Consider the following 27,656-nt stretch of genomic DNA (forward strand, 5'->3'; position numbering starts at 1 on the left):
TGTGAAGCATGCCTATGGCTCCTTGAAAACAACTTAAGAGGACGGGAGCAGGAGAATCAAGAATCTCCACATAGTGCCTGAAGTCATACACCTTTTATGGATGGACAAAGCTGCAGACAGATTTTGGCATGATGGCACTAAGGCGAACTTTGCTAAGGAAAGGTGAAAAACCCTTCACTGAATTATAAAAAGCCTGACCCTGTAGTAATTTGGGGTTGAGGATGTGTTTGTGCTTTCTTCCCAGGAAGAAAATGAAGCTGGTTGAGATGACTGCACATACAGGAAAGGAGTGGAAGTCCCCATGACATCAGCTGCAAAGGCCCCCATAGAGGAGTAGGAGGAGTCCATGGTCCTGCCTTCCCCGCCCCATCTGCAGGACCCACTGCTTCACTCTGCTCTGCAGGATGCTGTTCTGCTTCCAGACATTCAGGGCTCACACAGTCACTGAGGCCCTGCTGCAAAGACTACAGTTTACTTTGGAGTTGAACTAGAAATGCAGACTGAACATTTGACTGTTTTAATCTTTGGAACACAGGACTCATTTGATTAAAATATTGGACCTGGGAACTAAGACCTAAACCTTTCCCTCAGCAAAAGAAAGACTCAAAATAAGGAGTGACTGAAGCCCCTCTTCACATACAAGGGGGGCAGCCTAAGGGTTTGACTGATAGCAGCAATATCACTGGGCTCTTGCCCATCAAAACAAAATAAAACAAAACGAAACAAAACTTTTCTTGTCTTTTATTAGACTGGATTTAAGAAAATTGTGATATGTCAAATTGTGGATTTATTGTTAATTCCCATATTAGAATTATGGTATTGACCTGGTAATGTTTGTAACTGCTTATAAGATGTTGAGAAAAGTTTGAATGCCCTGTAAATGTTTGGATTTAGTGTATTTGTTAAGAGTTCTAGATTTTGATACAGTATGAAATTGTTAATAGGCACTCTAGGCCAGCTGAAGAAAACATTTCCAACTCAGTTGGTCCTCCTCTCCTTTAACTAGGAAACTGTAGCCATTAAGAGTGTGATTATTCATAAAACATTATGATCTCTCCTGACAAAGAAAGTATGGCTCCGAGACACAGAGCATTTCTCTCCCTTAATCTCTTTTATTCACAGAGGTCAGCAGTCAGAGATGGGTTTGAAGCTTCTTCACCCTGAATGCCTAAGACAGGAACTTGCATGAATGCCTGTTCCAATGACGGGTAAGTCTGGGTAAATGAAGGAGTCTTTGCCTAAGGCTGACGCGATCATCTGTCCTGTTGCAGAAGCACAGGCTTTTTAAAAATTATTAGGAAGGGGGTATTGTGGGGGCTGAATTATGCAGGCCCATATTCCACATTGTCTGGTGGTCAAAGATCTGAGCAACCTACAAAAGGCACAATTTGCACCTTCCACACAGGAGGGGATTGCTTGGCTCTTTTGAAGCCAAGCAAACACAGCAGCACCTCAACGGGTGCCAGGATATGCTAATGTTGTTCTGCTCCTTCTATTGTAAATTAGGAGGTCACCTAGAGAAGAGGTGTTTTCAGTCTATGTGACAAAGTAGGCATAGACAAGATATGACCTAAGTCATTCCCCTGCTAACGAGGAAACAATGCTAACGAGGTTTATGTTACCTTCCCCCTCAGTTTACATTGATATAAAAGCTGTTTGGAAAATAAACGTGGGTGATTTCAGGGTTTGGATGATCACTGAAACTCCCTCCCAATACTGTCATGTGAATTGTGTTTTCATTTATTCTCACGCCTCTGCTCTGGTATGAGAAATGATTTACGTCAGGGCTGGGCCCTGATGGTGTACATATATACCACAGCACACATGTGGACTTTGTGGGAATTGGTTCTAAGGAGCTGTTGGGTGCTGTGATTGAACTAGGTTGTCAGACTTGGTGGCAAGTGCATTTACCTGCTGAGCCGTCTTGCTAACCCTACAAGTATTTTATAACTCTTTAGGCTGAAAGATCCTTAAAGGAAGACTTTGCCTTCTTGGTACCTTCTATTGGGCAATATACTGAATGTTTGTAAAGGATGGATTGTTGGGTGGATGGATGGATGAACAAGAAAGAGTATAGATGGATGGATGGATGGATGGATGGATGGATGGACAAGTGGATGTATGTATGTATGTATGTATGTATGTATGTATGGATGGACAAGTGTATGTATGTATGGATGAATGGCTGATTCATGAATAAACAAATGGACCACATTTGTTTGACAGTATATTAAAAATAAAAAATTCACATTATTTAAAATGTTCAACAATCATATGCTTTTTAAAAATGTATCTCTTCTTGATTATTTCAAGTGTAGTATAAAAATGGCATAGACCCTAAAACCACATGAACCTAGGTCCTGGCTTCATGTGAACTTTGTAAATCTCAGTTTCCTCATCTATAAAATTGGGTAACATTATTATTAGTAGGATGTCATCTCAGGGTGGAAGGACCAATGCATCAATTGCCCAAGAGGTTGCATGGGTGTATTCACTATATTGATGAATTTACTTGAGCCAGGAGCTAACTCTCAACCCAGCAAAATAAAAAAGGTCACATTTCATCAGAACCACAAGAGGGAAGGCAGTTCCTAGATAGACACCTATATCGCCTACACTGGAAAAGTAGATAGAGAGTTGAGGCTAGAGCCTAGTTGGTCGAGGGCCTGCCTAGCTTGCAGGAAACCCTAACTTCACTCTCCAGTACCACATAAAAAGACAGGGTGACTTACACCATGAAACCTGTAATTCCAGCATTCCAGGGGGAGAAGGTAGGAGGATCAGGAGTTCAAGGCTATCCTTGGCTACATAGGAAGTTTAGATCAGGATAGGCCACGTGACATTCTGTCTCAAAACAGAAAAGAAAAGGAGAAAAAGGCAGATAGACCACAATGTTTGCTTATTAACTTATCGGGTAGAATGACTTGGAGAGTCATATTTTCTTCCCTGCAACGATATAATGGCAGTAAAAACCATTGTAACTGGAGGACTGTTTGTGATCAAACAGAGGGACTTGAGCTGTGCCCTTAATGTAGTGAGAACACAACCACTGGAAACACTTGAGAGAAAAGTACCATATCCTTAGGGTCACAAAGCAGCAACCTGATTTTGGGGTCCCAACTGACCAGGTTCAGCCACTTGCCTGAATGACTGAAGAAGTCATAGTGGTAGTAGTAGGAGTAGAAAATTTGTTTAGCATACAGGAAATGAATGTAGGGACTAGCATCCTAGACTTGCCTGTAAGATCCAAGAAGAACTTCAGGCTATACAAGAAGGAACAAACTTGTTTGGGTGATCGTTATCTCGGGAGTGTGAGGAGCCTGGTTGGTGACAGGAAAGCTACTGCCTACAGAGTAGTTTTGACTCTTATTGCAACATGTTTATGGTCAGACTTGGAACCCACAGTAACTGCAAAAAAAAAAAAATATGACTCAGAAAAAGAGCAAGACGTTAGTTAGGTCAAGCACTTCATCTCCTTTCAGGGTTAAGACAACGACCGGAAAGTTCTAGATGTTCCCTCAGTAGTCTGGAACAGTGCAGCTTAAAGCTAGACGCAGCAGTCTTTCCGCCACCTCTCCCATGCTGGCCTCTGAGCCTGTGACACAGATGTCCCATATGTAGCTGAGTACTCCACAGGTCCATGCTGGCCTCTGAGCCTGTGACACAGGTGTCCCATATGTAGCTGAGTACTCCACAGGTCCATGCTGGTCTCTGAGCCCGTGACACAGGTGTCCCATATGTAGCTGAGTACTCCACAGGTCCATGCTGGTCTCTGAGCCTGTGACACAGGTGTCCCATATGTAGCTGAGTACTCCACAGGTCCTTGTTCTCTGCATTTGACTAGCTGTGAATTTCTGCATTAGCTACATCCTCTTCACTAAGAAGCATCTCTGGTGAGGTCTGGGAGCTGCACTAATCTATGTGTACAGAGATTCTAATCTAGAAAGGAGGAGTTTCATAGTATGCTTATTTGACAGAATTTATTTCAGAAAATAATAGAAGTAGGTTTGGGGAGAACCATATTGGAACAGTATTTTTGTTTTTTTTTTTTTTTTTTTTTTTTGGACAAGACAGGACCATACAGTCAGAGCAACTGTACAAGATAGAGTTAGCTAATACGAGTGTGTGAGGAAAAGGGCTCACAAACTGGAGATATTGACAGCTGGGGGAGGGGAGAAGACCAACCAGTTTTCTTTAAGAATGTGTTCCCTGGTAGGCTGACCATGTTCCAGCAGATAGGTCCACATGAATGAGTATATAAGTAGCCCAAATTGGTGCGAGTGGAATGGGAAGGTAGCTCAGAAGTTTGGAGCAAATACTGCTTTTGCAGGGGACCCACATTTTGTTTCTTGCACCAACAGTCAGGTTTCACAATCACCTGTAATGCCGGTTCTAGAGGATCCAACACCTCTGGGCTCCTCAGGCATCTGTACTGAAGTGCATGTGTCCCTACACAGGCACAAATGCATATACATAGTTAAAAATAAATCTAAAAAAGAGAGGACACCAAGTTAGCAGGAGATGAGGGTTGGGGTGTAAGTGGGAGGAGTCAGGAGTAAATATGATCAAAATATATTGAAGTATATATGGAATTCTCAAAGAATTAATGAAAAACAAAATCACATATATAAAAAGTTCGTGGTGGACAATTTGTTGACTATTATAGCCCTTCAAGTATTAACAGTATTTTATTTACTCTTGGCCTCTTTCACCTCACGGGGAGGGGGCAGGGGGACCATCAGTTTTAGGTGAGCAGTTCTTAAATACAGAGTTGAGCAGCAATCTGACCTAAATGCCCATGAATGCCCAGATGCCAAGTTTCTATCCTTATTCTTAGTCAGGTATCTGCAGGCCCAAGCAAAGAGACACCACTACAGCAAAACAGAGGTTAAATCCCTGTTACACTTGGATTCTCACTGCCTCTCTTCTTAGGTGAGTTCGCATATCTTTCTTTGTGGTGTTATATATATTTACATTTTAATACATGTATTGAGTGTGTGTGTGCCACAGTGTGGAAGTAGAGGTCAGAGATAAGTTGTGTGAGTTAGTTTCTCCTTCCATCACGCCAAGCTTGGCAAGTATGCTTACCAGCTGATGTATCTCACAGGCCTAATTATTATTAATTTATGATTCACAGGATATCTTATTTCTTTATTTTAATTTTTTTGGGGGGTGGAAAGCCTTACCCCAGCCTCCAAAGCACTAGTAATAAGAACACCCTGTCTTACATATCAGCTCTGAGGGCTTTTCTTTTCTTTCTTTCTTTCTTTCTTTCTTTCTTTCTTTCTTTCTTTCTTCCTTCCTTTCTTCCTTCCTTCCTTCCTTCCTTCCTTCCTTTCTTTTTGTTGTTTTTTTTGTTTGCTTCTTTGTTTGTTTTGGGGGAGTTGTTTTGTTTTGCCGTGGTTTGGTTTAGTTCTTGTTTTTTGATCTTTGATTTTCAAAACAGGGTTTCTCTGTATAACAGCCCTGTCTGCTCTGACACCAGGCTGGCCTTGAACTCACAGAGGTCTGCCTGCCTATGCCTCCCTAGTGCTGGGATTAAAGGTGACCACCACTACACTTGGGAGGAGATTTTTTATTACTCCAGGTCCTGGTTGAATGTTCCAACTCCTTAGTCTTGTAGCCTGTGAAAGTCAGATCCCACCCCATGCATCATCCTACCTATGAGAGACATGTGACTTCTCTGCCTCCCCCTTCTCTGTGGTCCCTGCTCAGCTTTGTGACAATTCATATGGGAATTACAAATTATCCATCAGATGACAGAGCAATCATTCATGAGAAGGTGAAAGTGTCAACATAATCCCAGATGAAACAGTACACGGTTTGAAATCTCCACCAGCTATCTTTATTAGTTTATTTTGACCTCCTGAGTTTAATTATGGTTGCTGGCATGAGCAGGAATGGATCCCATTTACTGAAACATGGGCAACTTGAAAACACTAAAACACAGCATATACATGTATGGAATTGTCAAGAGATAAAAAGGGGGAACAGAAACTGAGAGACACTTTTAAAAAGAGAGCATGTTAATTCTTATATATGTTGCTTAAAGGGTTAGAAGAAATTTTATTTTATATTTTTCCTATAAACTAGATACCTTTTAAAGATTTACTCTGTGTGTGTGTGTGTGTGTGTGTGTGTGTGTGTGTGTTTGCTCACGCCACAGCAAGTTCATGGAAGTCAGTAGACAACTTGAGGGAGAAGGTTCTCTCTTCTCTGTTCCTTTGTAAAAATAAATTTGAAGCCATTTATTAAGGTAAGAAAATTATTTTCCATTTGACTGTAAAGTGCCTGGGATATAACTCAGTCAGGGAGCTTTGACCACACCTCTTGTTTATTTCTGCAATCCTTCACTGAGCAAGAGGAACTCCCATGTTGACAACAGTGGTGTCTCTGTAGCTCCATCTTCTTGTTGATTCAGAGGGCATCTTCAAATGGATTGCAGCATTCTCTCCACAGCCATAGGCTTTCAAAGGCTGCCTGTTGCGAAGTTCTGGCTTTCTGTGTGAGTCTGGGCAAATTATTTCAACATCTCTATTTCAGCCCATAGACTTTCTGAAACAAGAATTTCTGAATTCAATAATAATAATGTGCTTACTACGTGGTAGGAGTTCAATAAACGATAGATGCCATCCTTTGTGGGCTAGGGTAGGGCTGAGGGTGTAGCTCAGTTGGTAGAGTGTTTGTCTTGCATGCACAAAGCTCTGGGTTCCATCCTCGGCTCCCCATGAACCCAGCATGCTCCCTGTAAGTCCATCAAGAGTAGAGCAGGAGGACTAGAATTTCAAGGTCATCCTTGGTGTCACAATGAGTCTGAGGCTGGCTGGAGCGACATGAGACTGGACTAATATACCTTTAGTCATATAGAGATAGGAAATTTAACCTTTTCTCTTTCATGAAGCCAGTTATGAACTACAGATTAGATTCCTGATATGCAAGACAGTGCTATTCAGTTTATTGCTAGTACTTTAGGAGTAGAGAGAAACCTTCTTCATAATATCTGAACACAAGGAAATTAAGAAAGCCTGTGAAAGATACTAAATCTTGATGTGGCAGAGAGTCGAGGCTCAACTTGCTGGTAGCCTGGGTCACTTAAGTTGGCCAGGTGCAACTTCAGTTGGACCCAGCATTCAGAGAGGAAAAGGAGAGTAGAGACATAGTGAGAATATAAACCAACCCACAGTAGTCTAAAACAGGACAGGCATCATTGAACCTGAGACTAGATCATTTCCAGAACAGAAGATTCAGTCCACAAGTCTGGAGGACCCCATGGTGGCTGGCATCTAGCTTCTCCTAGGTCTGATGTGAATCTCTCAGAGGCGCTTTACATTGAAGTTGGAAGGAGCTGAGAATCCATGAAGTCTGCCAGAGACTGGGCAAGGCTGTCTCTTCTTGTTTTCAGCACCTAGAACAGACTCCTTTGATCAGATGGCCTGAGCGGCCCCTCTGGTTGGACCATCACTGATTGCAGAGCTCTCATAATCATCACCAGAGTTTCTGCCATGCATGAGAGCAGGTTGCCGGGCTGCTGGCTGAAGCCTTAGAAAAATATGCTAGGAATGGAGTAGGAGAGTCAGGTATGGGTTGGTGGAAACAGGGCGAGGTGTGTGTGTGTGTGGGGGGGGGTAGGACAAGCTGGGGAGCCAGATCCACAGGTACATCTTACAAGAGAGGACTGGGTGTATTTTTCTCTTTGCAGAAGTCAGAGGTGTCTGGGTCTAGACACAAAGAAGGGACTGAGTGGTGACAAAGACGGGGCACACAATTCACAAGCGCTACCCGGAATCATCCCTACCTACTGAAGAAGCACATTATCCATCCATCTGCCTTTTTAGACTCTCCCAGGCAGACTGTGTGTCCTTTTTGTAACTTAGAATTGATGCCAGTCATGTTAGCATTGCTGTGTCAGGGTTGAAGGTGGAGAGACAAGAACGGAGGCTGGGTGAGTTCTAACTATCTGTGTGGGAGAGAAAGACCATCTTACTTCTTGATGTATTTTGAGTTCTGTATCCCCTGATCCTCAGTCCAGAGGCACGTGCTTGAAAGAGAAAGCAAGGGGTCTGGGGAGCAGAAATCTTAGCCCAGGCTAGAAAGGATTGAGGCCACGAGGCAGGAAGAGCAACCATGAGGGAGCAATAAGGGTCTCTGCTCCTGTCTTTACTCAGAAGAACCTGCTGTCTCCAGTGAGCTCCACCACACTCTACATAAAAGTGAGTCCAGTTTTATGCTCTGGAGGGACATCTGGGACTGAGAGCTGAGGCTGGAGCCCAACAGGAAGGCCCATCAATACGGGTGCGGAGCTGCCATTGAGTTAACTTCTTTGAAAGTCTGTGCTAGTAGCTTCTTACAACATAAGCCCTTGTTGTTTTATTCTTATTTTTTAATTAATAGGCTTAATGTGTGTGTGTGTGTGTTTCTCTACTACAGCATGTGTGCAAAGGTCAGAGACAGATTTCTGAGTGGTTCTCTCCTTCTATGGTGTGGCTCCCAGGATTTGAATGATGGCCATAAGGCTTGGTAGCAGGGCCTTTCCCTGCTGAACCATCTTTTCTTTTTTCTTTTTCTTTTTCTTTATTTAGAGACAGGGTCTCTTGTAGCCAACTCTCTATGTAGCTGAGGATGACCTTGAATTTTTTTTTTTTTTTTTTTTTTTTTTGGTTTTTCAAGACAGGGTTTCTCTGTAGTTTCTAGAGCCTGTCCTGGAACTAGCTCTTGTAGACCAGGCTGGCCTTGAACTCAGAGATCCGCCTGCCTCTGCCTCCCGAGTGCTGGGATTAAAGGCTGCATCACTACCGCCCAGCGACCTTGAATTTTTTTTTTTTTTTGAGTCCTGGAATTACAGGCATGCGCCAGCATTCCTGGCTTACATGGTACAGGTGTGCGCCAGCATTCTTGGTTTACATGGTACAGGCGTGTGCCAGCATTCCTGGTTTACATGTTACAGGCGTGTGCCAGCATTCCTGGTTTACATGGTACAGGCATTAGAACCCAGAGCTTTGTGCACACCAAGGTTCCTCTTACTTTTTTTGTTTGTTTTTTGTTTTGTTTTGTTTTTGAGACAGGGCTTCTCTGTAGCTTTGGATCCTGCCCTGGAAACTCACTTTGTAGATCAGATTGATCTCAAAGTCACAGAAATCCGCCTGTCTCTGCCTCCTGAATGTTGGGATTAAAGGCGTGTATCCTCTTACTTTTGACAAAAAAAAAACAAAAAAACAAAAAACTTGACACCTCAGATTTACATCAAGCAAAAGTCTAGCCATCAGACCCCTGCCCAAACCTGCCTCCAAACGAAGAAGAATTTGGAAACGCTCACTAGGCAGATCCCAGAGCTTCCTCAGCTGAGTTTCATTCAGCACCTTTGGTCCTCAGCTAAAGCAGGTCCTGTAGCTGGCTCTAAGAAGTGTGGGGAGGGAGCTGAGGCTCCCCTGTGCTCTGGCTTCCCTGGGCAGTCTCTAGCCTGCTCAGCCAGACCCGGGTGGAGGTGGGGGCGGGGCGCTGCTTTTTCTGACGGGGAGGAGGGGCCACAGTTAGGTTGGTCCCTTGGCCATTAAACTAGCTGCTGTCACAGGAGCCGCCCCAGGCTTCTCCCAAGCGCTCAGGGACTGAGCCCCGACCCTCTGTAAAGCAGTCAGATTTGGGATCAGCTCTCTGCAGACAGCAAACCCTGTCCCCTGTCGCAGCACAGGTTACATGGGTCCCGGGGTCACCTGTCCGTGGGGAAGCCGGCTCTCAGGCTTCCAGATGAGGACTTGGATAGAGCCTGTGGTGGCCTCAACCCAGGTAGCTGGCTCCCTCTACGACGCAGGACTACTCTTGATAGTGAAGGAATCCTTCTCATCTGAGGCTGGAGGCTCTTCCAACCACAGTGCCAGCCAGTCGATCAAGGGGCATCAGGAGAACCAACAGCAGAAGGCCATCTCCAATTTCTATATCATTTACAACCTCGTGATGGGTCTGACACCGCTGCTGTCCGCCTATGGGCTGGGCTGGCTCAGTGACCGCTACCATCGCAAGATCTCTATCTGCACGGCAACGTTGGGTTTCCTGCTGTGCCGCACGGGACTCCTCCTCAAAGTGATGCTGGACTGGCCGGTGGAGGTGTTGTACGGAGCAGTGGCGCTCAGTGGGCTCTGCGGGGGCTTCTCCGCTTATTGGTCCGGGGTCATGGCACTGGGATCCCTAGGCTGCGCTGAAGGCCACCGCTCCTTGCGCCTCATCCTCATCGATTTAGTCCTGGGCTTGGCTGGGTTCTGTGGGAGCATGGCCTCGGGGCATCTCTTCAAACAAATAGTTGGGCACTCTGCTCAGGGCCTCCTGTTAACCTCCTGTAGTGTGGGCTGTGCGGCTTTTGCCCTTTTCTACAGCCTTTTTGTGCTGAAGGTCCCTGAGTCTGTGTCCAAGTCCAAGGTGTACCCCACTGTAGATACTGTGTCTGGCATGGTGGGCACCTATCGAACCATGGATCCAGATGAACTGGGCAAGCAGGATGTATCCAGGAACCCTTTGACTCCTGGGAAAAGGAAGACCTCCCAGACCATCATCGCCCTGTTATTTGTGGGTGCCATCGTCTATGACCTGGCCGTTGTGGGCACAGTGGATGTCATGGCCCTTTTTGTGCTAAAGGAACCTCTCAGTTGGAACCAAGTGCAGCTGGGTTATGGGATGGCTTCTGGGTACATCATCTTCATCACCAGCTTCTTGGGCGTTCTAGTCTTCTCCCGCTACTTCCCAGACACCACAATGATCATAATTGGGATGGTCTCCTTTGGGTCTGGAGCCCTTCTCTTAGCCTTTGTGAAGGAGACATACACGTTCTACATTGGTAAGTTTGGGGCTTAGGGAGGCAGGACGCTGCAGGCAATCTGTGTCATAGGTTAGGGGTGTGGTCTAGGAGTCTCAGTTCAGTACCAGGCACTGAACTTGAGTTCAGGAGGTACAGGGGAGACAAGAATGGGTTTGTCTGTTTCGTGCATGTGTTACCTGTATTGCTCACTGGATCTTGCCATAGTGGTGCCCATGCGCTGGGGCAAGGAGGTGTAGTGAGTGGATCGCACAGCCTGAAGTGGAGGTGGGTTCATGTAACTTTAGTAATTTAAAATTGTATCTATGTAACCAGAGTGGGCAGCTAATTGTATCTATGTAAGCAGAGTGGGCAGTGTGCGTTATACTGCGCCTGCGATGCTCAGAGGACGGTTTGGGGGAGCTTATTTTCTCCTTACACCACATGGGTTCAGGGATCGAACTCAGGTTATCTGGTAGCAAGCACCTTTACCTGCTAAGCTACTTCCCCATCCCTCTCTTTCTAGCTTTAAATAGATAAAATACACAAAAGGTTCCCTAAATCATCTAGGGCCAGACAAGAGCTTTTTAAACAATGCACAGAATTTCTCAGTAATTAGCTCCAATAGAACTCCATTGGCTCTACAACCGTTGGAGTGCATGCCCACAAGACCATGGACTGAGGTTTCCACTGGAGGACAGAGAGGTCAGACAACCTGGAGCAGAAAGCTCTAGAACTCATGCTGTAACAGAACTTTCTCCAACTAATAGTGGCCTCACCTGTCAGCACAGTGTCCACTAGCCATGTGTAGCTATCGAGCATTTGATATGTGACTAGCATAAGGAAAGAACAGAGTTCAAGGCTTATTTCATGTTAACTTACGTAGGCTGCACGTGCCGAATAGCTAACAATTTGGAAAGAAAAATTCTAGATGGTTATCAGGGAACTACCCCAGGTCATAGACCTCAGAGAGAGCCAGCAAAATGGCAATGTCCAGTTAAGAAATCCTTGTGCAGAGGACAGAGTGCCCTTCTCTCCAGCCCTTCCCCCCTCTTTTTCTTTCTCTCACCATCCCCCACTAGTTAATAATGAGGTGTGGCAGCTGAACTAGGTGGGGGAACCATTTTTGAAAGAGCCAGAGATTCAGAGTCTGGGCTACTCAGGGGGCTCCCAGCAGAGAAATCTAATGCTTCTGGGCCAAGACCACAGGGACTGGGGGTGGGGGCGCTGGAGGGGAAGCCTTTGTTTGTTCTGATCTGTGTTAAAGCTGGACTCAAATGAGAAGCATTCTTCCGATCTGTTACAGCTCGAGCCATCATGATGTTTGCACTCATCCCCATCACGACCATCCGATCAGCCATGTCCAAACTCATAAAGGACTCCTCCTATGGTGAGTAGAGGACTCTCCAGGAAGTCCTGCTCGCTGTCACATATGACTCTCAGAAACAGAAGATTCAGAAGCAGGGCTGGGGAGATGGCTCAGTTGATAAAGTGCTTGCACGAGGTCCTGAGGATGGATCTCCAACACTCATATAAAATGCTGGTGTGGGAGCTGGGGGGGACGAGAGGAGGGTTCCTGCAGCTTTATGTCTACCCATAGCCTTTACACACACATACACACATACACACACACACACACACACACACACACACACACACACACACACACACACGTTCTAGAAGCATCCTCAAACTTATAGGGAACGTACTGGGTTCTATGTAGGGCAAAAAGAATGGAGAAAGGAAGGTAGAAAAAGTTCACAAAGCTAATCACTACAAGTCAGAGTCAAGGAAAGATATTTCTGGAAGATGAAGACAGGATTCCCTCCAAACTGAGCCATGGGGACTGAAAAGGAGTCCTTAGGAGAGTGATGGGAGGTCTCTGGAGATCCCCAGGGACCAGGTGGGGAACGAGACAGGGACAACAATGTATGTCTTGATAATCTCTGTCTCTTCCACAGGAAAGGTGTTTGTTATACTGCAGCTGTGCCTAGCTCTGACTGGCGTGGTGACATCCACCCTATATAACAAGATCTATCAGCTCACTCTGGACAAGTTCATGGGCACCTGCTTTGTCCTGTCTTCCTTTCTCTCCTTCTTGGCCATTGTCCCAATTGGGTAAGACAAAACTGTCTACTGTGTGGGTTAGGGCCCTGCTGTTTACGTCAGCCACTGGCTTTTTTTTTTCAATTATAAGCACTTTCTCAAAGAAGGACAGCACCAAAAACTTGGTTCCTTTCTGACAATTTCATAAAAATATTTATTTATTTATATGCTTCCTTACAGTTGGAGGCTCTGTCAGAAACTCACAGGAGCCATTCTGACCAAATCTTTGGTTTGGATCCTTTGCCCCTTCCAAGGACATTTTCTTCTCTGTGCCCTGAAGGGACTCTGTGACCACTACGTGACTTGACACGTGTGAGCTCCCCAACAAGGCCGTAGGCAACAATTCCTTGACCTCTTCCTGGCCTCTCCCTTGTGAAACAAAGAGCACTCACCTCCAGGCAAGCACAGGCAGATGACCCAGAAGTGAAAGAACAGGCGAGTTTCTCCATAGCCAGACACTGGTCCAGGAGTCAGAAGGATGGAAAAAAAAAAGCCAGGATTATTTGGCTTCACTAGAATAAGTGTGAATTGCAAAGGTGTGTGTGTGTGTGTGTGTAGAAGGAAGCGGCGGGGCTGCGTCCCGCCACCCAGCTGCCGGCTAGCTTTACAACCGAAATAATTACACGGAAACTGTATTCTTTTAAAACACTGCCTGGCCCATAGTTTCAGCCTCTTATTGGCTAATTCTCACATCTTCCTTTAACCCATATTTAGTAATCTGTGTAGCACCACGAGGTGTGGCTTACCAGGAGAGATCTTAACCTGCGTCCATCTCAGAGAGGAGAATCATGGAGACTCACTATGGCGACTGCCTGAAGCGCCTCCCCAACTCTCCCAGAATTCTGTTCTGTCTATTCCGCCTACCTAATTTTCTGTTCTCTTAAAGGGCCAAGGCAGTATCTTTATTAATAATGAAAGTAACACATAGACACTCCTCCATCATTTCCCCTTTTTCTGTTTAAACAAAAAAGAAAGGCTTTAACTTTAACATAGTAAAATTACATGTAACAAGAGTTATCAAGCAAGAATTACAGTTACAATATTTATATCTATTTTTTATCATAACTAAGGAAAACTATAACTACCTTATTATTTAACTCCATCAAAGACTCCAGAAGGATATAATATTACCTAAGTAAACAAGAAATATGCAGCTTTCAAACTCTAGAAATGAGAGACAACTTGCTGCCTGGACAGTCACCCAAAGTTCCTCTGTACCGTTGGGGCATCCATCTTCAGCCTTCAGGCCCATAGTGTCCAGCAGACTTTTCCATGAAGCAGGAAATTCCAAAGACAGTTCAGTCACTTTCTGCTGTGTCCTGCAGAACGTCTCGCAGACTCTTTAATGAATCAGGAACCCCGAAGGACCATCTCACCTCTAGGCAAGTTCAGCAGTCCTCTCTCTGTGGGTTCTTTATGTCCAGTTTATGCAACAGTCCAGGAAAGAGCAGTTTCTTGCCCATATGGCTATCAAACTCCATAAGTAGCCTCTTCGATGCCCATCTTCCTCTCGAAGTAGATTGGTGCTGCCAGGAGCAGACGTGTCTCATAGTCATGAAAAACCCTAAGTTATTAAAACATTAAATGCCATATTCTGCAGTCTTTGAAAGATATGAAGAATGTCTATCTAACTGAAATATATCTCTACATATCTAGAAAATCTAATAACATGACTACAAGCTTAACTATTATCAATGATTATCCATTAACAACCTATATTTTCTAATTATACATTACATTTTTAAATGAACTACACAATCACAATAGCTTAATCAAGATCAGAAATACATATACATATAACAAATTGACCTTAAAATCCATACCAATGCAAATTATTCATATCTATATCATCTCCCCCTTTAAATGTAAAAGAACATTTATAAACAATATTTGGGAAAATGGGCGCAGTTATTTCTCTCCAAACTGCTTCCTGCTGAATGGGGGCGCTGTTAATCAGATATTTTATGGTATAACCTATCTGCTAGGTTCATCCCAGTCGGCAGTTGAGCGAAGTAATTTTTTGAGGGTGTTCACAGCAACCTTTCAGGAGGGCGTGGTTTATCATACCATATTGGGATAGAAGCAATCCATAGAGCCTCATCCTCTGTGAAAACAAAAGAAGAAACTCTTTTCCAAAGCATCATGTTCTTAGATCCAAATCCTGAAGTCATACCATTAAGATGTCCATTCTGGTCTAGCCTGGCAGCCCATATAATGAAATGTCTCTCTGTACTTAGCTCCTTTACAGTCAAAAAAATCAAAGAAAACACAACAAAATACATAATCCAGACTCTCTGTGAGTTTTCCATTTTTATGTGGCTTATTTTTACTCTATCACTTTACTTCTTTTAATCTATAACTATCTCTACTCTGTCTCTTTAAAGACTTTACCCTTTTTTTTTTTAGGCATTAACTTTATTCTCTATATTTTTTTTCTCTCTCTCAAGCATATGTACATTCATCCAACATTGTGACTCATTTAAAAGTCTTTTATGTCTGAATCTGTCCTATTGTGACTCTGTAATTTTTTACTGTCCAGAAACATGTTTGATTTGTGCCTTTACATCGCTAAGCGCTTAAGACTCTAAGCTGTGACATTTCTAGGTCAAAAACAGGTACTGCAGGCTTGCCACGCCCAGTCCAACATGGCGGAGCCGCTTGTGACTCTGAATCGGTTGCACCTCCGAGCTGCAGAGCCGCCGGGCTGTTTTAGATGTTGGCTCCACCTCTCTCCAATTTTAAAATGGAGGATGTATCATTTTCTGTTAGCTCTGGGGCTGCCAGGTAGGAGCCGCACTCAGCATTTTAACTGTGAGACTGAGCGTGTGGCACAGAAACTCTTTTCATCCAAGTTACAGCCAAATCTGATGCGCAGAGCACCGCACAGTCTGAAAACATCTCCCTCTATGGCGGCAGGAATCCGCCATGCTCTCCTGCTCGCCTAAGCCTGATTCCGCCATCTGCCCAGGTGCAGGCAGGGAGCAGGGAGCCATTGCCATGGTCTCAGCACACTCTCCTTCCGATCCCAAGTGGGAACACAAATATCCAGGCCCATAAAAGCCATTGAAATGCTTTATAGCCAGAGTTTGCACTGGCGGCACAGCGCAGGAAGCTGCGTTTTAAAATGACTCAGCTTTTTTTTTTTTTTTTTTTTTTTTTTTTGCCGCTATTGCCGAAACAGGAAATCTCTCTATGGCACGTCCTAGCAAATAGCAAAAAGCTGTGTTAAACTCTCTCTCTCTCCTTTATTTAAAGCCCTCTCAGGTTTTTAAGTGGATTTAGTCACCACGTTGGAGCGCCAATCTGTTGAAGGAGCGGCGGGCTGCGTCCTGCCACCCGGCTAGCTTTACCCAAAATAATTACACGGAAACTGTATTCTTTTAAAACACTGCCTGGCCCATAGTTTCAGCCTCTTATTGGCTAATTCTCACATCTTCCTTTAACCCATATTTAGTAATCTGTGTAGCACCACGAGGTGTGGCTTACCAGGAGAGATCTTAACCTGCATCCATCTCAGAGAGGAGAATCATGGAGACTCACTATGGCAACTGCCTGAAGCGTCTCCCCAACTCTCCCAGAATTCTGTTCTGTCTATTCCGCCTACCTAATTTTCTGTTCTCTTAAAGGGCCAAGGCAGTATCTTTATTAATAATGAAAGTAACACATAGACACTCCTCCATCATGTGTGTGTGTATGTGTGCGCGCGCGCACACACACGAGCACGCATGTGGGCTGAAGTTCATCCTCTCCTTACACCATGTAGGATTTGGACTTGAACTCAGGTTGTCAGGCTTGGTGGCAAGTGTCCTTACCTGTTAAGCCATCTTACCAGCTCTGCAACAAATGTTTTGAAAACATTTGTGTGTTCAGATGCCCTTGAAGGCCAGAGGAAGGTCTTAGATCCCTTGGAGCTAGAGTTAGAGGTTGGTATAAGGCCCTTGACATGGGTGCAGGGAATCAAACTCAGGTCCTCTGGAAGCATCCTTACCTACAGAACCATCCTGCCAGCTCTACACCAAATCTTAATTAGCCACACAGAATCTTCATGATCTTGCGTCCAGCAGGCAGAGGCTCTGACCAGATGATCATGCGGATCAGGCACCTACCTGTTAAGTGCTTCCCCCATCAGCCGTCAGCCGTAGAGAAACACGTGCAGACAAAGACACATTTCTGCACATTGCATGACTAGAAAAGATTTGAAATGACTGCCCTCAGGTCCCGTCTCCACAGACTGGGACTCGCACAGCCTGAGATAGACATTGTTTTAAAGCTCGGACAGCTTGTGTTGAATGTATAACTAAGACTGAACAGGCATGGTGTAACAGCAATGTTTCCATGGCCTTCCCTTGTCCCGAGGTCACTCAATGAGAATCTGAAAATCTCTTCCAGCTAAAAATGGCCAGGTTCTTGTGCCATCAGTCATTAAGTAAAAGTAGGAGCAAAGCCTGTGGGGTTCTAGCCACAGAAGGGAAGGCTATGCCTTTCACAGACAGTTTCAGGAAGGCGTGCCCAAGCAGGGCGGGAGATGGAAGTCCGAAGGCTGGACCAGCTACTGTTGCATTCTCCTTTCTGATGCCAGGAGAGGTCTTTAGGCCAGGGCTGCCAACAGCCTGGTCATAAATGAGGGGGCGGGGTCTGAGTGGTCCCTGTAACAAAGGGAAGGCATAGTCACAGTCACCATGGGAACCTGCCTTCCTTGCTAGTTCTTTACATGAACAGGGGGTGTTAAGGAAGGCTTCAGGAGGCTCTGTGGCTCCAAAACCTCCCCCTACCGCTTGCACAGGTGCTCTGTGCTACACGGGGAAAATGTAAACCTCCACGATTTCATGTTCTCCAACCTCACACAACATACATCCATATCCCATCTCCATCATAGACTATAAAAAAACAGTACTAGTAAACACTTTAAATCTTTGTATGTAATAATTCATAAAGACTCCTTCGGGGTAACTATTATTTATCCCTATTTTGCAGAAGAGAAAACAAAAACTCCTCCCTCCACGTTGGTCTAAATTAAATCTTGTTTAAGCTTCTGTATTTTTCATTCACAGCACACTAGTTGGTGATCTGTTTAATAAGCTTTCTACTGGACTACCGGCTTGCAGAAGACAGAGACCACAGCTGTGTGGCTCCTTATGTGCCCACGGTGCCCAGTAGAGAGCTCAGCAACTAAGTAGTCTAGAACAGTGGTTCTCAACCTGTGGGTTGCGACCTCTGGGTTGCATAGTAGATATTTACATTACAATTCATAGCAAAAACAAAACCACAGTTATGGAGTAGCAACAAAAAGAATTTTATAGTTGTGGGTCACCACAACATGAGGACCTGTATTAGAGGATCGCATTAGGAAGTTTGAGAACCACTGCCCTAGAAGGATTTGCTTAGTGACTAAATGCAGGACTGAGGGGAAGATGAAACAGCTGTCTAGTCCACAGTGTTACTGGAGACAGGGAGAGGTTCATTATCCCAGGACTCACTTGGTAACATCTGATGCACTATGGAGACAAAGTTTCCCTCCACTGATGAGAAAGCCCGGCGGTGGCTGAGGATCCAGGCACTGGGGAAGCTACAAAGCTGTCTGCTTCCCTTTGCCTCACCCCAGCTCTCCTTCTCTAATCCTCTTTTGCAAATCCTTACAGCATCGTGGCCTACAAACAAGTCCCAAGGGCACAAGGAGAGGGTGCAGAGAAATGAAGGAGCTGAAAACACCATCGATTACCAAGTTCTGCCCATGAAACCCAAATTCCAGCCTTCCAATGGCCTGCTGACGCCCTTACGTTCCTGGTGGGAGGGAAAATCACTTTCTGGGTGTTGGAGGAAAGGCAGAGGTGAGGGCCTGGGGTACCGGCTGCTTGCACCAGCATTCTAGGTCCTGAAAGAGTGCAGGCTCCATCCAGCTAGCCTTTCTTCCATCACTGTCTTAAAGGTTCCAATTAAGGATAACAAGTCACATGGGCACAGTGCTAGAGGTTCTATGGAAGACTTAAGTCTGTATTTCACCAGCTCAAGGGGGATGAACATGAAATGGACATTTTGTAAAATCTGACATTTTTGTATGAATAATAATAGTTTTCAAGTTAATGTAAAATCTTGAAAAAATCAGTCTTCCTCAGCTAGAAACAAGAGAGCAACAATGTTCAGTGTTAACACTGTTGCTTTTAGGAAGCTCAGTTGGTGGAGTGCTTGCCCAGCAAGCACTGAGTCCTGGCTTCGAACATCCCGTGCACACCTGTAGTTCCAGCACCTGAAAGGCTGAGGCAGAAAGATCAGAACTTTAAGACTATCCTTAGCTATACTGCAGTCTGAGGCCACCAGGAATACATAAAGTCCTGCCTCAAAGAAACAAACCCAGCAACAACAGCAAAATCCAGCAAGTACCAGTGAAATACACAGTCGGACACTTTCAATGATTACTTTCTTGAGCGGATGGTGTGAAGAGATGGGGAAGTCTAGCATCGGCTTTTCTGAGTTACTTATTCTGATTGTCCTTTTTGCTCTGAATAAAACCAACATTTACATTGTGAGTTCAAATCCTTCTTCTCTGGGTGGGACCCCTGTAACTACAGATGTAGCATTCTCAAGCTGGAGTGAAATACAGTTTGTATCTGATTCCCTTCCAGGGAATGATCAAAGCTTGCCTTCCCTCCTCCTCTCTTCCAACCTCAGTGCATTTCCAACCCCATCCTCTTCCTTCTGTCCTTGCCTCTTTAACTCTTAGGTGCCAAAAGCCCCCTTTGGTTCTTCAGTACTCTAAATTTCTCCCACAGACTCCAGAATTTTCCCAACACCTGAGTCAATACCTCCAGCTCCTTATTTTCCCCCATTCATCATTTAAGATTACTGTACCATCCTCTCCTTCTGACCATAGGATAGCGTCACCTCTACCTCCCAGGCCGGCAGGCTCCAAATCACCTCTGACCTAGTCCCCTTTCTCAAAGTTATCTCTTAAATCCAGCTGCCCCATTACAACCTCTTCCTCTTTTATCACTTCTTGCTTTGGTTTAAAAAAAGATTTTTATAACATGTGTGTGTGTTACCATGTGGGTCCCGAGGGTCAACACCTTCACCTTAACAGTCATCCCACCAGCTCTTGCCATGGCTTTAGCTCTTATTTCTGTTTCACAGTCTGACCCCAACCCCCCAGCATCTGACCTCTGTACCTTTTTAAATGAGAAGGTGGAAGGCATATAAATGTTCCTTTAAAAAAATCAGCTGACTAAGCATATAGAAAAAGCTTACTCATTAATATTTAACTTAGTGGGCTGGAGAGACGGCTCAGTGGTTAAGAGCACTGGCTGACTGCTCTTCTAGATGTCCAGAATTCAATTTCCAGCAACCACATGGTGGCTCACGACCATCTTTAATAAGATCAGGTGCTTTCTTCTGGCCTGCAGACATACATGCAGGCAGAATACTGTATACAAAATAAATAAATCTCTAAAAAATACTTAACTTGGACATATTTAAACATATAGTACTAGGAGAAGCCCTTCCGTAAGGGCTGTCATAAGTGCTTACCAGACAGGTGCTTTGTGTTTGTAATTACTAGTTTGTCAAAAACCCTATAGGGAAGGCTTATCTGTACTTCAAAGGTCATAGTATTGAAAAGCTCAGAGATGTAACTATTCTAGAATCACAATGGAGTTTAAGTCTCAAATCTCTTTATTCCATCTTGCTGCCCCATTTTATATCACTGTAGTATTAGATTAATGATGTTGGATTATTAACTGATTATCACTAAATCCAGAATCATTAGGGCATCCATTTCCAAGGTCTGGGATGCATATATATCATATATATAAATATGAAACAACGCCTCACTATCAAGCCTTGGTTGACCTGGAACTCAATATGCAGACCAAACTGGACTCAGACTCAGAGATCTGCTGCTTCTACCTCCCATGTGCTGGGATTAAAGGTGTGTGCATCAAGTTCAGCTTCATTTTAAGTTACATGTATATGTGCTGAGAGGGAATGTGCATGTACGTGAGGAGAACGCTGAAGGCTCCAAGAATATAAAAATGTAGATTCCAGAACTAAGAATGTAGAAATAAAGAAATATAAAGTTGTAAGCCTAGGAGAATGAGAGCAGGTTGTCAGCAGCTTCCTCAGCAGACCAAGGCTTAACCATCAACTGTGGGTTACTCCGCTTTACAAACCATAGCTCTCTTCACAACGCCAAAGCATCTCTCTGCAATCTGAGAGCTAGCCTACAGATATGAGCTGAGTCAACTTTTATGAGATAGATATATGACCTCTAGGTTACACATTATCCCTGCTGTGTGAAACTGGCAGCATCAAAGGAAAGAGCACAGGGCTTCAGTAAACACCACCTGGAAGTACCAAGAAAGACATTAGATTAAGTGCAAACACTAGTTTAACTGAAAAACTCTGTTAATGGAGATTTTAAAGTAAGGCAATCTGTATCTGAGTTTTACCTCGAGATTGTAGAAATTCCTTTGTTCAGACCTAATGCTTGGTGTCCCTACAATAAAAAGGTGGGTTCAGAAACCAGCTTTCGCCACAGCCTTACAGAATCCATCTCTGGCTGTGGTCTCAGCTAGCTTTTTGTGCCCCATGGGGATTTTTAATTTAATTTAATTTTTTCCTGGAATCTGGTTTCTGGATTAAAGTTCTCTTCTGGTTTATTAGACTTTGGTGGTTTGTCCCCATCTTTGTGCGACTCCCCAAAAGAGGTCCCAAAGAGCTGGGGTTATATGTGGTTGTACTGGGAACTGAATTCTGGCTCCGTTCTCCTCAAAATCACTCTCATAAACCACAGGCATTCCTTTTCTTGAAAATGCCTCTCAAACATGGCAGGAAAACAAAAACAAAACAAGAATCAGGAAATGGCTGCCCATGTGGGAAAAATCTGTGTACCATCAGCCTGCCAATCTCACTGATACTATAGCAGTGTTTCCATCTCCCTAAATTGGTGCCAACTTATAAGACTGCAGGGGAGGGTAAATTGTGGCAGGACCTACCGTGAAGTGAACAGGAAGGATAAGTGTGTACTTACGTATGCCTTTTCTTATTACCCTGCAAGAAACGTTCCGATTCTCATAAGCAAATTATCATCTGTTAAGAGAAACTTTAAAAAACCCAGAAAGATAGGCACCCCATTTTCCTGTCCTAAAAGGTACAAATGAGCACATGATTCAGGGTAAATAAAGCATCTTTTTATAGGTTTATTGGTCCATTGCTTTAACTGAGGTAAAGATTTTTTTAATTTACAAGCTAATAGTTTATCAAGCAATACAAATTCTTTGTTTACCTCAAAATGTAATACTAATTCCATAGTAAACAACAAACAGAATTTCTTACACATAAATACACGAAAAATCAAAGCGGACAAGAACCTCGTGCCAACATCAAAAATACAACAAAACATCTCTGGTACTGTAACAAAGAGAAAGGTGACATTCTTTTTCGGTAGTTTCATGAGACAAAGACTTAGTTCTATAAATAAATCACTTTCTTATCAACACATATTCCCTCAAGCACTTATGCTCACAGCTTTTGTTTTGGTTTAATGGCAGCATGGAGAGAGCCAGCACACCAGGGTGGGACTCCATACCTCAGAAGCCTGTTTCTTTCTCTGGAAGTTTTAAACACAAAGAACAATTTCTAAAAAGTCCAAATATTTGTTTTCACCCCCCTTGAAGAGTTAGAATGGGAGTTAGAAGGTTTGCTGGCAGTTTGCTTCATGGGAGTCTGTCAGGTGTAGGCTGTCTCTCCGTGCATTCCTGATGCAGGCATGAAGGGAACAGGCACACGGAAATAGAACGAGCAGGGACTCTGGGGGAGCCCAGCCCTGCACGGCCTAGGTGGGCAGTGCTGACTGGAAGAGACGCTGGCTTGTGCTGCTTTGTTCCTGGATGAAGGCCCAGTGGACACAGCTGTCATGTCGTTTTGTTACACCAATCCACCAATCTAGGGAAAACATTTCTCCCCCTCCTTCCCTCCAGCATTGTTCCCGGCAGAGTGCCAGTCTAAGGCTGTGGCCCAGCCTGTCCAACAGCAGTGTGCATAGGTGTTAACCGCTCTGACCTGGACTGTGGGGCGCCCAGAATCACCCAATACTTGGGCGGTACTTCTGGGAGAGGCACATTTGAACCCTTCAACACTGGCTTTAATAGTGAGGGAGTTGGCAGAACAGGTATGCTATTTGGCATTTCAACCTTTGGAGAATTTCTATCCCAGTGTGCTCTGGGGCCCACTCTGAAGATGCAAGGTAAACCTCTCATGCTGCCATAATCTAGAGTCTTGAAGCCATGCAATTTGTCACTGTTGATACTGTCTGTATCCTCCACACCCCAACTATGCCAAAGCACACTAAGCTTGTCTTTCTCCCTCAAAAACATCAAAACTGTGCTCCCTGTTTCTTGACATTATTTTCAAATACCATTTGCCAACAGATATATTTAGTCTTGCTTCCCCAAACGCCACCTTCCTTCTGTGACCTATACCTCTGGCTGTGACTTTAAGAGGACTGAAGATGGCCTATAATAAGTTTCTAGACCAACTGCTTCTACATGTAAAACTTTTTCTATGCAAACATTTTAAAACACTAGTAAGGCAATTAGTGGGTACTGACAATTTTTTAAGAACTACTGTTATGCTTTTAACAGTATGTGGCTTTTTCTGGATGTGTTGGTTTTCAAGTGTAAGAACACTGATATGAGAAACATCTTATTTGCCTCTTTCAAAGTTTCCCCACCCACAGCACTTATTTACAAACTACAATAGTTAAGAACTAGTAACATTTTTTGCCACACATAAAGTATTGGATAGTCAGTCATACCCAGGAATATTCCAAACAGATATGATTAAGAGAGAATGGTCAGCCCTGTAACAGTGCCTCCAACCTTCTTAGACACTGAGTTCCTGTCCTCTGATGTGTGCAAGCATGGGGACACCTTCAAAACGGAACACTGACGACCTACAGAGCATGCTGGTAAAAACTGAGTCCTCCATTAGTCACTAAATTAAAAATAGGGAGGAAGCAAGCATCCCCAACACACTGACTGCACCTTTATTTGGCCAAGAAGAGGTCATTTTCCTCAACTCTACTGATAAGTGCCTCCTCTTACCTGAGTAGAGCAAGTCACAGGTGATGAGAAGGCACAGGCATCTGTTGTCATCCTGAAGACTCTTGAGAGTGAGAAGGCAAGCCCAAATTCCCAGCATAATTTGTAAATGAAGGTGAACAAAGTCCCCTAGCCACGTGCTTACCTTACTTCATTTCCAAATACCCTTTATGAGAAGATGGGGCCAGCCACAGGAGCTGATCCTCCATAAGAATCATGCTTCATGGTCACCAGCTCCACCTAGCCAGAGAAGAGCCCACCTCCAGCTGACTCCAAGACCCAAACCAGTAGCGTCAACTGTCTCTAAGGCAGTCCTTGGCTTTGTTCTACCCACTCCAACCCGCTCAGGATAGTGCAGTGTGGTGACCTTACCGTGATTCAAATGACCTCACTGAAACAACCAGCTACCTAGTACCTAGAGCTTCACAGGACAGGACCAAGGCCCAGAGGCTGAGTGTTCTTTGGGTGCTATCCTAAGAGAAGCACTGCCATTACGCTCACTTCTAAAGTCAGAATTTCCACTGAGTCTCACCAAGGGCTGCAGTGTGCATGGACAGTTTCTTCCCATGGACAGCAGAAAGAGTACATTCTACTCGACACCTAGAGCATACTCCACGGGGTTCACATCTGTCCCCAGGCACCGTGGGGCTTTCTTGTTTCAGCTATGGGAAAATGCCCGGCGAGTTCAGAAGCCTGGTGAAGCACCAAGCCCGCTGCCGCCCTAAGCCTACTTTCCACTCACTGGCAACCACTACTGAGCCTTAGGAGAGGCTAAAACCCAACCCACACAGGCTGAGGAGTGAGCCCCTCCTTACTCCAGATCAAAGCGTCCTTGCTTTGAGTGCAGCATCACAGATTCTTCTTGTAAACCGTCAGCATTAATAGTATCCTTTTCTACTATACAAACCACAACACTGTCCTAAACTCTTTTATCTCTCCGATCTCCTTGGTTTTAAGAACTTTTTTTTTTTTTGCCTGGGCAGATTTCTAACCCAGTGAACAAACCCTCCATTTCTCAGGTCCTGGGCAGTCATAGGGCCAACTTTCATTTCACTGTCCTGGGTTCAAGCCTCCAACGCTGTGCACATCTCTCTTCCTGAGGTGCAGTGCTCTACACTCAAGGCAAAGTCTCACGGAAAATAAACAAGAGGGATCTGTGACTTCAGGGCAGAGGCTCCAGAAGGAACTAAAGAGGCCTCTCTCAGGCCTTTTGGCACTGTAGTCTCTGAGCAATATTTTGTGAGGGGAATCTCTTTTGGGCTTGGCCAAGAGGAAGCAAATGCTTGGGACTGCTGAGCTTCTGGGGACTTGAGGGAGCCCCAGAGTAGGCGGGTCTACGGCCCCTCTCTTCTGGGCCAGCCTTCACAGCGCTCCAGACGCTAGCCTGAAGACAGGGACAAGAATGCCCTCTTGTGCGTGGCTTCTCCTGGCTTAGCCACTGACATCATTTCTAGGGGATAGAAAGTTTCCATTATTCCAGCTCTTTCTGGAATCTCAAAGCCTAGGGACATTGCTTGCTGGCCAAGTAAATAGAACAAGACAGAAATTTCAAGATGCCGTAAAAGCCAGTCTCTCTGAGGGAATGGCTGTGGAGCCTGCTTCCCTCCGTACACTTCTCCGTGCAGCCCAGGGCTGTTTTCACAGGGCTTCCTTCTGGTGTAGCTAACCAACACACAGGATGACTTGGGGTTTCAGCAACCAGCTAGTCATCAAATTTTAGCTTCTCCTTAATTCTTTCCGTAGTTCTTGCCAAACAGCATTACACTGGACACTTAGCAAGTGCACAGCCCACAAAGCCAAGCTTCATGTTTCCCAAGATGAACATCACTGCTGGCCCAGCCTGGGATCTGCTGACATCTATCAATGGAGGCCTGTCGGTGACTGGACACACACCCTGACTCTACCAGCATGCTCAAGCTGACTCTGGGCATTTACACCCACACCAACCTGATGGCTTCAGAGGTAGAATGAGATGCCAAGCTACTGAAGTTTGGAGTGGACAGACTGTTCTTACCTTTCCACTTCAGTGGGCCATTTCTATTTGTACCAAACAGAATTCACATCAAAGGATTTTAGGATGGCACAGAGGGGGTTTGGGCAAGTACCAATAGTTGCAGGAACTATTATTTCAAACACAAATTTGTCAAATGTGAGGAAAAGGCAAAGCTGTCTAGCTGCTGTCCATGATGTCCCAGATCTGCGCGAGGGAAGGAAGGCTTCAGCATGCGGTGTGCTGATTAGAATTTGCAAATAACTTGTATGTGAAGCAGTAACTCGACTGCTTCATTTCAAAAACAAACAGAACCCCTTCCCTTTACCCGAGGCTCAGATTTATGGGTTTTAGCGAAGAGCCACAGATAAAAGAATACACTATGCAGCTGCTTTCCAACAATGACCTGAGGAAGAGCCGTTCTAACTGCTGGATTTATGGCAACTTGAACAGTTTCAAATAAGACTTTAAGGACAGCCAGCAGTCTCCAGATTTGGGCAGCAAATGGAGATTTCCACATATCTAGAAGCAAAGAGCATGCTGCCACCCTTCCCATCTCTGAGCGCCCTGCACATGCTTTCGTCCTGACCACAGAATTCTGAGGGTTAAACACCCATGTAAAACATTCACACTGAATTTAGAAACTGGTGACAGTCACGACAATGTGACATACCAGCTCTCACTGCAAGGTTGCCCGGATATTCAGTGGGCATGACAGGAAGTATTAAACCAGACATTTTAGTGAAGTAAAGGCAAATTACATAAAGCAGACACTGGGGCTAGGGCTGGGCGCACAGGAGAGTCGCTGACCATAAAATAGCAGCCGTTTCCTAAGAGGTCTAAGAGCAGCCACGACAATGGTTACACAAGCAAAACAAGCACACTGACACCTTCACAAAGAAAAATGCACCTTTTTGCCAATTCACACCTAAAAGCTTCTCATCTATAGCACTCTGGTGCCAGAAACAAGATCCAGGAGCATTCCCTTCAGCTTCCTGAGGCATCACATAAGACAAGGACACTGGCTCAAGCACTGATGCACACGGACACTGATTTAAATGGACCCATGTGAACCAGAAACAAATCAAAAGATGCCACTCACAATGAGCAGGCAGTAGGCCACAGTCACTGTAAATTAAGGACTTTCCAAGAAGGTACCTATACCTCCTATGCTGGGACAGGTCAACGCCCTGGGGGGGGGGGGAGTGCAGAACCACACGGTCTCCACAGCAAGCCACAGCTGCCTTCTTCATGTCTCCTGTGTCCCTGAAAAGCAGGGGTGTTGTTCTGTCTCACAAAAGCAATTGGGCTGCCCCCAAAGTGATGTCACATGTCATCTGGGAGCTGTTCTGTCCCTTAGTTTCAAGTCTTCGTAGTGTTCCATTTAGGAGGTTCCTTCACAATATGGAGGTATGCTTCTGTTGGGAGATGATTACAGACTCACAGACTCCACCAAGGAATAAATACTAAACTGAAAACAACTGTGGGGGAGGGGAGGGAGAAAGTACACAAACGGGAGGTGCTGATGTGCTGTGTTCTCAAGGCCACCTCTCCGGCACTGCAGGGACACTCTGGTTCAGGGTGCCATGCCCTGTGGAGGCAGAAGAGTCTGTCCCAAGAACAGATCTACTTGGTCTCTTGTTTTTCTTGCAGTAGTGGAATAATTGACTCCCACGCCATGAGGCACTGA

General features: G+C 44.8%; 2 protein-coding genes across 2 annotated transcripts in view; one reads left to right on the forward strand and one right to left on the reverse strand.

Annotated features, from left to right (window-relative positions):
• Window positions 1-9,690: 9,690 nt before the first annotated feature.
• Window positions 9,691-18,580, forward strand: Slc46a2 (solute carrier family 46 member 2). Its single transcript, XM_038334662.1, has 4 exons — window positions 9,691-10,822; window positions 12,087-12,170; window positions 12,742-12,898; window positions 18,526-18,580. Exons 1-4 carry the CDS (start codon window positions 9,691-9,693, stop codon window positions 18,578-18,580), a joined length of 1,428 nt encoding a protein of 475 aa, XP_038190590.1.
• A 3,470-nt stretch (window positions 18,581-22,050) lies between these two features.
• Window positions 22,051-27,656, reverse strand: part of Snx30 (sorting nexin family member 30) — a 104,495-nt gene continuing 98,889 nt past the window's right edge. The window contains 1 exon segment of the mRNA XM_038333160.2: window positions 22,051-27,652. Within this exon segment, the coding sequence (XP_038189088.1) occupies window positions 27,593-27,652 (60 nt within the window). The 3' untranslated portion in view covers window positions 22,051-27,592.

This window comes from Arvicola amphibius, chromosome 6 (assembly GCF_903992535.2).
Source record: "Arvicola amphibius chromosome 6, mArvAmp1.2, whole genome shotgun sequence".
Lineage (NCBI taxonomy): Eukaryota > Metazoa > Chordata > Mammalia > Rodentia > Cricetidae > Arvicola > Arvicola amphibius.